Source organism: Leopardus geoffroyi, chromosome A1 (genome assembly GCF_018350155.1).
Source record: "Leopardus geoffroyi isolate Oge1 chromosome A1, O.geoffroyi_Oge1_pat1.0, whole genome shotgun sequence".
NCBI classification, from domain to species: Eukaryota; Metazoa; Chordata; class Mammalia; order Carnivora; family Felidae; genus Leopardus; species Leopardus geoffroyi.
In genome coordinates, this window is record NC_059326.1 from 121,875,270 (window position 1) to 121,887,712 (window position 12,443).

Consider the following 12,443-nt stretch of genomic DNA (forward strand, 5'->3'; position numbering starts at 1 on the left):
GAATAAATAAACTGGAAAAGGTTGAAGAGAAAAAGCCAACCAACATGTAAGTAGAGGATTATATGGAGCCATTTAAAATTACAAAAAGCAGGCATAACAAGGCAGCAGATGGAATCTGGCCCCACATGGCCTTGCCAAGCTAACTCTGAGAAGCACTGTGTGGAAAGTGTTCTCTTTATGTCCCCTGAAGCATTCATGGGGTTTCCTAGCCAAATTCTCAGGCTGTTTCTATGGCGCTTACAAAGAAAAAGAGTATAGCAGTGGTGATGTGTCCCCTCCCTTCTCATTCTGGGTCCTCTTCGCGGCCTCATGAAATAAATCTCCGGTTCAAATGAGACTGTTAATAAAAAGTGCTGTGGGGGCAGGGGATGCTGACTGCTTGTGATTTTTCACACACAAAAAAGGAGAATGTCTCTAAGAGTAAACGGTGTTTATTTTTTTGATTTTTTTTCAATCAAATGGAATTGCTTAATTAAAAAAAAACTTATCTCTTTTCTCTTTAAATACTACAGACAACCTCATTTTATCTCAGCAGACACCTAGGAACAAAACACTGGACCCACCAGAGAAAACCGGGCAATAAAAGCATCAGAAATTCAAGTCAACTATGGAGAATTAGTGTTAGCTGGCAGCTCTCAATTCTAAACACAAGTGTCTCAGAACCTATTGGGTTTGACAAAAGTCTCTTAGAACTGGGGATCTGGGAAAGTTGGACTCTTTTTAATTCTATTCCAATTGTTTTCTGCATAGGGAAATTAATGTCAATGCATCAAATGAAGACCAAAAGAAACATTTAAAAACATGTTTGACTAGTATTCAGTATGTGAGATTATTAAGTAATAACTTGTCCTCCTAGTTAACCTTGTCCTGGAATATATATAGGTTATTTGTAGCCGCCACTGCTATAATATTTTCTGAAGGATGCCAAGCTGTATGCAAGATCTTTTTGCTAAAGTCCAGACTGTCAACGCTGATCTCGTCTTTTCTTCGCTTGCCCCCCACGCACACTTTTCGCGGTTTTAGAATAGCCCGGGGTTTGCTGTTTTCCCTCGAGGCCTCAAGGGTGACATCACGCTTGGTGTTTCTGTCGAACATCCTGAAGAAGTTGTTGTAGGAGCCTGTCATGATGACGCTGCAATGTAGAGAGGAAACAGGGAGTGACTGAGTGCTCTGGAGAAAGGCAGTAACCTATCCCCATTGTGTCTTTCTGGAGTTAATGGTGTTACATCATGGGCAGCTACACCCTCAGTTTTATGAAAAACCAAAAACCCAAACAGGCTCAACAGTGTGACTGTGGTCCAAGTCCTGACTCACTAAAAGCAACAAGCTCTTTGATTGATTGGCAAATGGAGGGCTGTGATAATCCTCCCTGGTAATTCTGTTGGATAGATCCCTTATCTGGGTCTGTAAATGAGTCCGGTGGTTTTAATCATACCAGCCCTACCTCCCTCAGCATTGTGAGGCTGGAGCGAGGTAGAGACAGGAGGAACACTTTGGAAACTTTGTAGTAGTGGGGCCTCCATGTTGCCCAAGCTCCAAGGCTGTCCCCAGTCAGTCGGCATGGTGGGAGAAACCCCGAGCGTATAGCGCACTGACCCATGTGCGTCCTCCCTCTGCTGAGAGCCAGCTCTCGATTTAGCCTTGCCAGAAAAGTTACCTAAAAAGTGGATGTCATCATGGTTTCCCTCAGGAAGAGAGTAAACAAATTCAATTTTAAAAGAACTTGGGAGGGGAAAGAAGCCTTGCCAGTGGATTCACAGATGGCTTCCATGTTTTTATAAGACCTCTCCATCCTCAGGCGTATTGACGATTTACTGAGAGCAGTGACTGCCAAAGCCTTCCAGATGCAAGGGACTGAGTCTTTACTGGTGACAGGTGAGAGGGGGATAATGTTGCCTCAGTAACATCCCACAGGGGCTGCTCCTGGACAGGCTGGCTTGGCCTCATTTCTGGGTGAAGCCCTGATGGTCTGGGTAGACTGGGAGAGGATACACCTCATGGGTGTTCACATGGCATGAGTGCATAGACAGGGGAGGGGGAAGATGAGAGCATGGGGCCACAGCCAGGGGAGATAGGTTTTTATGAATTGGATCAGCTGTGTCAGGCAAATCGATCAATGGCTAGATTTGGTTACTCTGGCCCAGGGAATGGATGTTGTGAAATGTGTTGGTCTCTGTAGTAGAATAAGCTGCTGTTACCTTATCAGGAAGGGTGCAGAATGCTTGACCGCCGCAGTCTCATTTTGCCTTACGTTATCCCTGAGGGGGGACTTACACATGAGCACAGGTGACGAGCACAGTGTCACGCTGCGAGGAAGTGACACATTCAAGCCTCCAGCCCACATGTGCCTAACTAACCCCAGGGCCTAGCACTCAGCCACTTGGCCTCATGGCTTCCCATAAACTGCCATTTGCTGGCCCCACCATCACTTGACCTGCTTTCAGAGTCCTTCCTATTTATTTTTGTGTTTTTAAAACTCTAAACCTTATCTGAACCAAGAATTTTCTTGGTTATGGAAAGAAAATGTGACATTATGAAAAAACAATGCTGACTTAAGATTCAAACTGAAAACTTACTTTGGTCTCTACTACATACTAGCTCCTGAGCTGGAGAAGGTTACTTGACCTGGCTGAGCCTCAGTTTCTGCAACTATAAAATGGGGATGATGAAAACAACCTTGTCAGATTGTGGTCAGGATTCTAGAACATGATGTGTGAGGGGGTGACGCATAAGTACTTACTGAGTCTAGGTTAAGAGAGGTTATTGGAACAGTAACAAATAGGACACATCTATTAATCAACAATGAAAAAGTGAATTCTATATGAATCAATGTATTGATACAAATATACAAATAATGTAAAACACTTCCCCCTGGGGAGCTTTTGTTCCTACATCACAGCTGCTCTGTTGTCTCTTCCCTCTGCCTAATACCAAATGGGTGCTGCGACTTGGGTCCTCTGACATGTGGTGACTCTTGCCAGGCCTGCTACGTGGAAGGCACATTTTGGTTCACTGACAAAGCAGGCTGAATAATGGTCAGAAAAGCTTGTTTTTACAAAAAGCTCGAATCTGAGTGCCTTGCCACGACCGAATGGAGTGCTTCCAAACACTAGTGTGGGCGCCGCATTCCTCAACAAACTAAATCAGCTCCTAGTAGCCTGTACTTCATGTTGGAAGTCGGGGAATCATCTGTATTTGTCAAACTAAAAATGAACCATTAGAAGGTAATATGAAGTATGGTTGAAATAAAAGGCCTTAAAACAATAATAAATCATTTTGAGGGGATATGATAAATGAGGCCAACTAGACTTCAGCTGACCAACGACCAGGGGCCTTTGGCCGGGTACACCAGAAGTGGTCAGGCATAATTTTCGACCTGGAAAGTACACTTGGCAATAATCTGAGCTACTTAGGTTGGAACTTGGGAGGTGGATTGTTAGTGTTACTCATTTCAGCCATGTTGATGTAGCTCTGGGGGTGTCTGGTATGTAAAACAGGATTTTCTCGTTGATGTTACACACTCACCTGTGCCAGTCCTGTAAGAGGACTCGAGGGTCTCAACACATGGTGCCCTTCATTTCAGGTCTGAACTCAAGGGAAATCTGGTGACCCATACAGTGGACTCCTACCAGGGCTGGGGGCCTGATTTTCATCCCCCTTTGGCTGTGACCTCCTTGGGATCAGTCGCCCAGGGCCTCGGCAAGTACAGGACCCACCTTTTGGAAGGTTCCCTAGCCACACAGCCTCTCTTACCTGTCTGACCCATTCCACACACACTCAAATTTATCAAAAATGCAGTCATTTTCATAGAGGGAGCACAACTTGCTGCGGAGGTAGTCATGCACCTGTTGGGGAAATAAATCAAGAGGGTCAGTTATTATTTTTAAAAATGATTATTTCTGTGAGGACCTCTTCTTCTGATGTGAGCTGTTAATTCTTCCAGTGGCCCAGGTCTGAATCCAGGGGGGGCTCTCTTTAGCCAGGGGATATTAGGATGGATTGATGAGCTGCTTATGTGGTGAGTGTGGATTTAAAAACTTTGCTGAATTAGCTGGTGGCCTATAGAAGGGCCCAGAAGGTGGTACAGTCCCCTTTTCTAAACTGATTGGGTAGTAGGCATCAGAGGACACCATTCATTGCGTCTTTAACTCAACACATGTCTATTGCCTTCCTACTGTGAGCTTGGGCTAGGCAGTGAACACAATACCCTTTGTGTGTTTTCTTCCAGTGTGGAGGCAGATGAACATTCACATGGGCCTTTTATTTGAGAAAGGTGAGGAGACCTCACAGAAAGGATCACTGAGCTGTGTTGCGATAATGTAAGCCAGCAAATGCAGGGAGGTTAGTTATAACCTGCTGACAGATGATGGTTTGGATTTGGCGAGACCAGTGGTGGGAAATGGTGAACTTTCCCGGCATGTTTGCAGGGAGACCTGATAGGACTCGTGGATGATGCACCTGTCAAGTACGAGAGAAGGGGAATCAAGATGGCTCCTCGACCTTTCTCTTGAGCAAGTGGAAAGATGGAGTTGCCATTTGTGTTTTTGGGTATGATCATTTGGAGATGTCCATGCAGGTGGAGCTGCCGAGGAAAGTCTGACATAAAGGCTGCATCCCTGAGGTATGTAGCATTTCTCCCGTTGGCATTTTAAGAAGCACGGTTATGAGCTGAGAGTGAGGAAGGGCAGGAGAGGCTTAGGAATCAATGCTGCAATGCTGGAAGGCACTGGGGCCCCATGAAATTGTTGGATGTGAATTTTATATGAGACTGTTCAGCATGGTTGGGTCATCCATCCCATGTTCGATGAGATGTTTTGGGTATTGAAAAGCTCTCTGAGTCATTTGGACAGTGAAAGTATAACTCTGCAAATGGCCGCTTGCAGTCTTGGGCCTTGTCCGGGTACCTACTTCACTGCTTTGGTGACAAGAGAATCCATGTGTGGCATTTGATAACTCTGCTGTAGCTGAACTCATTGTCATTCCTTCTCCTGCCATGTTTTGGGCATCCTGGATGTGGTACAAGTGTGATGTAGAAGGCCATTTCTGTTTGTAGGGCTGAAGACCTCTAGTGATTGTTAAGAGTCTTTAGAGCAAAGAAGCAGAAGAGAGTCTGAGGGCAAAAATAGGATTGATCCTTGATCCTGACCAGGGTTTGGCAAACCTCTTGTATAAAGGGCCAGAGAGTAAATATTTATGCTTTGTGGGCCATATGACCTTGCTGGCAAACTCTCAGCTCAGCCCTTGTAATGTGAAAGTAGCCATAGGTAATATATAAACAAATGAGTGGTGGGGTTGTATTCTAACAGAACTTTATTTACAAAAACTGGTGGGGGATAGGATTAGCCTCTGGGTCATAGTTTCGTCTACTGAGGTCTTTGATGCCTTTTCTGGACTTGTCATTGACTCGTTTCTAGGTTCTTTGTCACAGAGGAAATAGAAGCCTGGGCAATGGAAGCTAAATTTGTTGTTCCAGTGTAGGCACACCTCGGAGATATTGTGGGTTCCAGACCACTTCAATAAGGTGAATATCATAACAAAGTGAGTTAAATAAACTTTTTGCTTTCCTCGGGCATGTGAAGGTTATGATTACACTATACTGTAGTCTATTAAGTGTGCAATAAATCTCCTTATCTAAAAGAACAATGTATACACCTTAATAAATACTTAATGGCTAAAAAAATGCTAAACATGAGATTTCCAGAGAGTTGTCCTCTTTTAGTAGTAGTAGGTCTTGCCTCAGTGTTCATGGCTGCGGCAATTTCTTAAAATAAGACAATAACGTTTGCCATATTGATGGACTATTTCTTTCACAAATGATTTCTCTGTAGCATGTGATGCTGTTTGACAGCATTTTACTCACAGCAGAGCTTCTGTCAGAATGGGAGTCAATTCTTTCAAATTCTGCTGTTGTTTTATCAATGAAGTTTATGGGATAATCTGAATCCTTTGTTGACATTTCCACAGTCTTCCCAGCATCTTCACTGGGAGTAGATCCCATCTCAAGAAATCATGTTCTTTGAACTCCACATCCTTTGAAGTTTTATCTTGAGATTATGGTGACTCAGTCCCATCTTCAGGCTCCACTTGATATTTCCATCACATCTGCAGTGATTTTTCTCCACTGAGGTCTGGAACCCCTCAAAGTCCTCCCTAAGGTCTGGAATAACTTTTTCTTAACTCCTGTGAATGCTGATGTGTTGGCTTCTTCCCATGAGTGACATATGCTCTGAATGGCATATACTATGTTAGATTCTTTCCAGAAGGCTTTGCATTTACTTTGCCTGCATCCATCAGAGGAATCACTTACCTAGGACAGCTATAGCCTCATAAAATGTATTTCTTCAATAATAAGACTTGAAAGTCAAAATTGGAGTCAACCCTTTCAAACCCTCCTGCTGCTTTATCAGCTGGTGTGAGAGTCTAAATTTGTGTTACTATATATGAGAACAACATTAATCTCACTGTCCATCTACATCAGAGCTTTTGGGAGATAGGGTACACTGTCAATGAGCAATAATACTTTTAAAGGAATCTTTTTTTCTGAACAGTAGGTCTCAACAGTGGGCTAAAAACACTCAGTAAACCACGTTGTAAACAGAGAGCGTGCTGTCACCCAGGCTTTGTTGTCCCATTTGTAGAGCACAGGTGAGTATATATAGCATATTTCTTAAGGGCCCTAGGATTTTCAGAATGGTAAATGAGCTCTGGATTCAACTTAGTCACCCACTGCATTTGCTCCTAACAAGAAAGTCAGCCTGTCCTTTGACGCTCTGTTGCCAGGTACTGACTTCTCCTCTCTAGCTATAAAACTCCTTGATGGCATCTTTTTCCAAAGAAGGTTGTTTCTTCTACATTGAAAATATGATGCTTGGTGTAGCCACCTTCATGAATTATCATGCCTGGATCTTCTGGATAACTTGCTGTCGCTTCTATATCAGCACTGGCTGCTTCAGATGTACTTTCGTGTTCTGCAGCTGGCTTCCTTCCTTAAACCTCCTGAACCAACCTCTTCTGGCTTTAATCAATCTTTTCTTCTGCACCTTCCTCATCTCTCTCACCCTTGACAACATTGAAGAGAGTTAGAGCCTTGCTCTGGATTATACTTTGGCTTAAGGGGATGTTGGCCTGGTTTCATTTTTCTCTCTGGACCACTCATGTGTTTGCTGGAGTAGCCCTTTTAATTCCCTTCAAGTACTTTTCCTTCAACATTCACACCCTGGCAAACTGTTTTGTGTAAGAGGCCTACATTTCAGCCTACCTTGCTTTTTGCACAGCTTCCTTGCTGTGCTTAATCATTTCTAGTTTATGACTGAAAGTGAGAGATGTGGGACTCTTCCTTTTGTATGAACACTTTGAAGCCATTGGAGGGTTATTGCCTGGCCTAATTTCAACATTGTTGTGTCCAAGGAATATGGAGGCCAGAAGAGAAGCAGATATATGGGGAAAGGCTGGCAGGCAAACACACACACACACACACACATCATATATTCATTAAGCTCACCATCTTACATGGGCACAGTTTGTGGCACCCGAAAACAATTATGATAGTATTGCCAAAGATCATGCAACACAAATCATCATAACATATGATAAAGCTTGGAGATGGTAAACATGACACAGAGATGTGAAATGAGCAAATGTGTTGGAAAAATGGCACTGGTAGACTTGGTCAATGTGGGGCTAAAACAAGCCTTCAAATTTTTTTAAAGGCAGTATCTGGGAAGTGCGATAAAATGAGACATGCCTATACTCTAGTTTTCCTACTTTTTGGAGAAAAATTTGAGCCAAATAGCTCCTTATTTTCAGCCTTATCTCCATGCTACTCATTCCTCTGATGTGGTATGGAGCACTTTGCAGAGCAGACATGGATGCGGAGTGTTCTGAGAACAGAGAAACTGGTTTTGAAAACACATGGTTAAGCAGTTTCTATGATACAGAACTTCTCAGAATCCTACAATGGTTGGTAACTGTAAAGCTCTAAGAAGGGGATAGATGATTATTTTCACTGTAATTAGTGTTAGAAAAGTATTTCTATACTCTTTCTATACTCCTATACTCTTCTTTATGAACATATCAAAACATGGGTGCTTTGGAAGTGTGGATCCATTAGGAGGAACCACATTGCCCAAAACTATAAATAGTTCTTTAAAGACAAAAGTCAGGAAGGATCCAAAGGAAAATCTGGTATGAACTAATTCTTTCTCCTCCTCAACAGCTAAATTTTGGGCTGTTCCTACTGCTTTGGCTTCAAGTCCTCTACAGAAAAAGAACATTGAATATGAAGGTATGTTATCTTTATGTTGTGTTGCTAAAACAGGAAAGAAAACCTGAGGCAAACAAGATGGACCAACTTCCATCAGAGAAGAGAAGGTTAAGAACATTCATTAGAAACATCTAATATACAGAGCAAGAGACAACTTAAGATTCACCCAATTTGATGTTTTCTTCATGTTCTAAATATTTGTTGTCCATGTTCCTATTGTGTATGGCTTTCTTGACACTAAACTGAACCTCTCAACATAGAGGTTCTTAAATCATGAACTCATGGAAGCCTGGTGTTCTACAGTTAATGGACTGCTCATGAGGCCCAGCAAGAGTCAACTCTACTGGTTGGTTCTTAGATTTCAGGGGTTGACAAACTTCCCTTGTGAAGAGTCAGCAGGTATTTTAGGGTTTGTGGGCTATAATGTCTCTGTCACAACCACTCAACTCTGCCACTGTACTGTGAAAGCAACCAAGGACAAATATATGCATGATCAGATGTGGCTGTGTTTCAGTAAAACTTCTTGTACTGAAACAAATGGAGGCTAGATTTGGCCCACCAGCCACAGTTTGCCAACCCCTGTTCTGTAGGAAAACTTGAAAATAGCTAATTATAGATAAGTCTACAATTTGTTATTCCTGGAAAGATGCTTGAGACCAGTTGATGCATGTATGAAAATACACAGCAGGAACATTACTTACTTCACTCCCCAGGGAAGGTATTAGTAACTGATGATGGAATTATTTCCCTATGGGCCAGCCCTCACAGTCTTTTTCAACAGTGTTCTAGGAATTCAGAGTTGATTTACCATCTTTGATACATTAACATTTTTATATAGCATATGAATTTAAATTGCTTTGAAATATGCTATGTAAAGTTGAAATACATTTTTGTAACACTGCATTTCAATACATGTGCTAGGATACCTATTTCATAGCCTTTGACAAAGAACACTTCCACATCTACCACTAGCTGAACTTGGTTTGAGAAGCAGGCTCTTAAAATGCTTATTATTCCATGTCACAGCTCACTGTGTTCTAAAACTAGCTTTGTTCTTAAAGCCTTTCTCTAAAATGAAAGTGCTAATTGCTCCTGCCACTGAAGAGCCTAAATCCAGTTTTCTCTAATCCAGGCTTGCCAGCAGGCTACACCCCTGTCAACACCACCCACACTCAGGTTCTACTCGACATTGCCCTCTGTCTGGTATGGAGTTCGTAACACTAGATGTTTGTCTGTGTAGTTGGAAGATGACGTTCCAGTTGGCTCTAGCCCTGGGCTGAAGGTGAGAGCCTGAAGGTAAGTGCTGTGAAGCGGGGCCCTGAAGTCTGGAAGGATCTAGGGGACAGTAAGACTCCAAATATATAGGGCAGGTTATTTCAACCACAAACTATCTCAATTACATATGTTATCTTCATTTCTGGCCCCCAAACCTTCTCATAGGACCTTGTGTTACTCACAGTTGGTCAAAGTCCTGGGGGGTCCTCAATCTTCTCTCTGAATTTCTTCTGAAAGGTTGGCTTCTCCTGTGGCCACAGTAGTAGCAGGACTTTCGCTCATATGTGTCAAGGTGGAGTAGGTGGGCTCCTTGCTGCTCCAGACCATGATTCCTTACCTCTTCTGAAGAGCTCCCTGCTTTCCCTGAAGACTCCCTGCTGTCTACCTTGTTAGAGTCAGCAACAGTTCTGAGTCCCTCTGCCACATTCCTTGAGGCAATTGTAACACCCAGATCCCCTGCCATCATTCTTCTGGTCTCTCAGTTACTTGGCCTCATCATTTTCAGTGGTGTTTTTCCTTTGCCTCTTTGGTCGTTATGAGACTTGCCATGACTGTTAAGTGTACTGTTTAACAAGTACTACTTTATTGCTACCTCCTACCTTTTTAGTTCACTCCCTTTACTATCTTGATTCCATTAAGTCTTTAAATCCATTTTCCTGTCTACTTTTCTTCACCCAGTATTTCCCTCCTTACTACCTGAGGTTTAGTGGTCCATCCATCATTATAATCACACCCTTAGTATGTACCGTCAACAAATTTGACTTTCTCTCTCCTTCCATTGTACTCAAGTGGATCCTTGAGCAACTCTACAACACTTCTGTATTCAACTCAGTCTTAGATGAGTGTTTTATACTTCTCACTCAACTAATGAACCTTGCTTCTTTTGAGAAAATAGAAGCAATAAGAAGAAATCATCTATTGTTCCCATCACAAAATTTACAAACCTCCTGACTTTGATGGATGGATTGTCCATCTTCTCATCCAAGACCAATTCTGCAGTGGACCTGTTCCATCTTGCTTCCCTCAAGCACTTAGCTGCTTGAATTATTCTTTCTCTACTGGCTTATTCCCATCAGCATAAAGTATACTGTGATACACTTTCCTTATGCCTATATCCCATTCCAGATACCACTCCAATTCTCTGTTGCCCTTCAAACTAAAATTTCTTGGAAGAGTTATCTGTACTCATTGCACTCACATCTTCCATTTATAGTCTCTCTTGAAACCCACGCAAATCAGACCTTCATTACTACCACTCACCTCCACTTATATCCATTGGCCTATTTTCTACCCATTCCTATTTGATTTAGCAACAGCATTTAGTAGTTGGTGTTTCCTTCTCCTTGAAATAGTCTCTTTGGCTCTCAAAACATTCCTCCTAGTTTGCCTTTTCTTGACCTGTAAATACTAGGTTCCCAGGGCACGGTCCTGACCTCTTCTTTTCTTTAAGCTAAGATATACCCAAACTCCAACTGAGCTGCCTACTTGCAGTTTCTGGATGTTTATTTGGCCCAAAATGTCCCAAACAAAATTCTCAATTTCCTCATCTGCATAAAATGGCACTGCCATTTTCCTAATTGGGCAGGATAAAAAAAACCTCGTTTCCTCTTACATCACATATCCAATTTGTTGTCAACTCCTACAGATTTTACAAGAATTTGGCCACTTCCATTCATCACAAGCTCATCTGAGCTACTCTCAGCCTTTGCCAGAATGTTGCAATAACTTCTTTACTGTTGTGTTTGCTACTATGTCCCCCTATAGGCTCTCCTCCCTAGCATAGCCAGAATGTGGTGGTCAATGATGAAAATGTTCTGGAATGGGATAGTGGTGAGGGTTCCACAACTTTGTGAATACACTCACATAGACTTCGAAAGGATGGATATTAGGGTATGTGAATTATGTTTCAAGAAAAATAGGTAAGTTAAATCCCTGTCTAGAATTTTTGTACTTCTTTTAATCTAACCCAAAATATCTTGAAAAAGACCAGTTTATTCCTGCCTCTTGATCTTTGCTTCCATTGTGCTCTTACCTGAAATGAACTTCCTCAAATCCTTTCTACCTCAAAACCTGGTCTTCCTCTTCTAAGAAAAAGCCATTCTAAACACTGCACACTGCCTTCTCCTTTGTTCCCTTGGTCCATAAACATAGCAACCATTTAGCCAATGCTTAAGCCAAAAACCTGTACACTTCTTGATTGCTCTTCTCTTCATATTGAATCAGCAAGCGAAACTCACAGACTCTCCTCCTGCCTCTCCCTCTATCCGCATGCTGCCAATTCCAGAGCCCCAACTGTCATCATTTCCTCCAAAACCTTTTAATGGTTTTCCATTGTACTCAGCCTGAAGACAAAATAACCTAATGTTCTTTACCAGGGCCTAGATTTCTAGACTTCTTGATATCTTGAATACAGAACATGGGCAGAAGAACTTTCTGAACACACCAGCTATGAACATACTATCCTTCTAACAATATGATTTTTCTGGCTAGCTCCTGTCATTCAAGACTCAGCCTTAGGGTTTCTTTTTGCCAGACTGACCCTCCTTGTGTGTGCTCCCATGCACACAGTACTATCTCTTGCATCACTACCTACTCAGTTCCATGTTCATCATCTGGCTTCCCCATCACACAGCTCAAAGAGAGCAGGACCGTGTCTGTCTTGTTCACCTCTGTATCTGTAGTATCCATCCCACATTTAAATGGTCAGTAGATATGGGTTAAATTGAATCCAAGCTCCTCCTTCTGTACCCTTGTCTAAATCCTATAGCAATTGCAGGCTGGATCATTTTATGGAATTTATGATGATGTACTGTCTTTTACTCTTGTGTACTGTAAGCCTTTGTAGGCAGAAGCTGACTTTGAGGTCCACAAAGGAAGTGCCTTATGGAACTATGGGTGGGTGGTG

At 42.4% G+C, this 12,443-nt stretch overlaps 1 protein-coding gene across 11 annotated transcripts in view; it reads right to left on the minus strand.

The window, feature by feature from the left end:
* Window positions 1-415: 415 nt before the first annotated feature.
* Window positions 416-12,443, minus strand: part of PPP2R2B (protein phosphatase 2 regulatory subunit Bbeta) — a 512,334-nt gene continuing 500,306 nt past the window's right edge. For all 11 annotated transcript variants that reach the window (XM_045492888.1, XM_045492878.1, XM_045492850.1 and 8 more), the window contains 2 exons: window positions 3,754-3,845; window positions 416-1,132 (listed from right to left, as the gene is read on the minus strand). In XM_045492888.1, coding sequence (XP_045348844.1) covers window positions 853-1,132; window positions 3,754-3,845 — 372 coding nt within the window. In that variant the 3' untranslated portion in view covers window positions 416-852. The remainder of the gene's footprint in view (window positions 1,133-3,753; window positions 3,846-12,443) is intronic.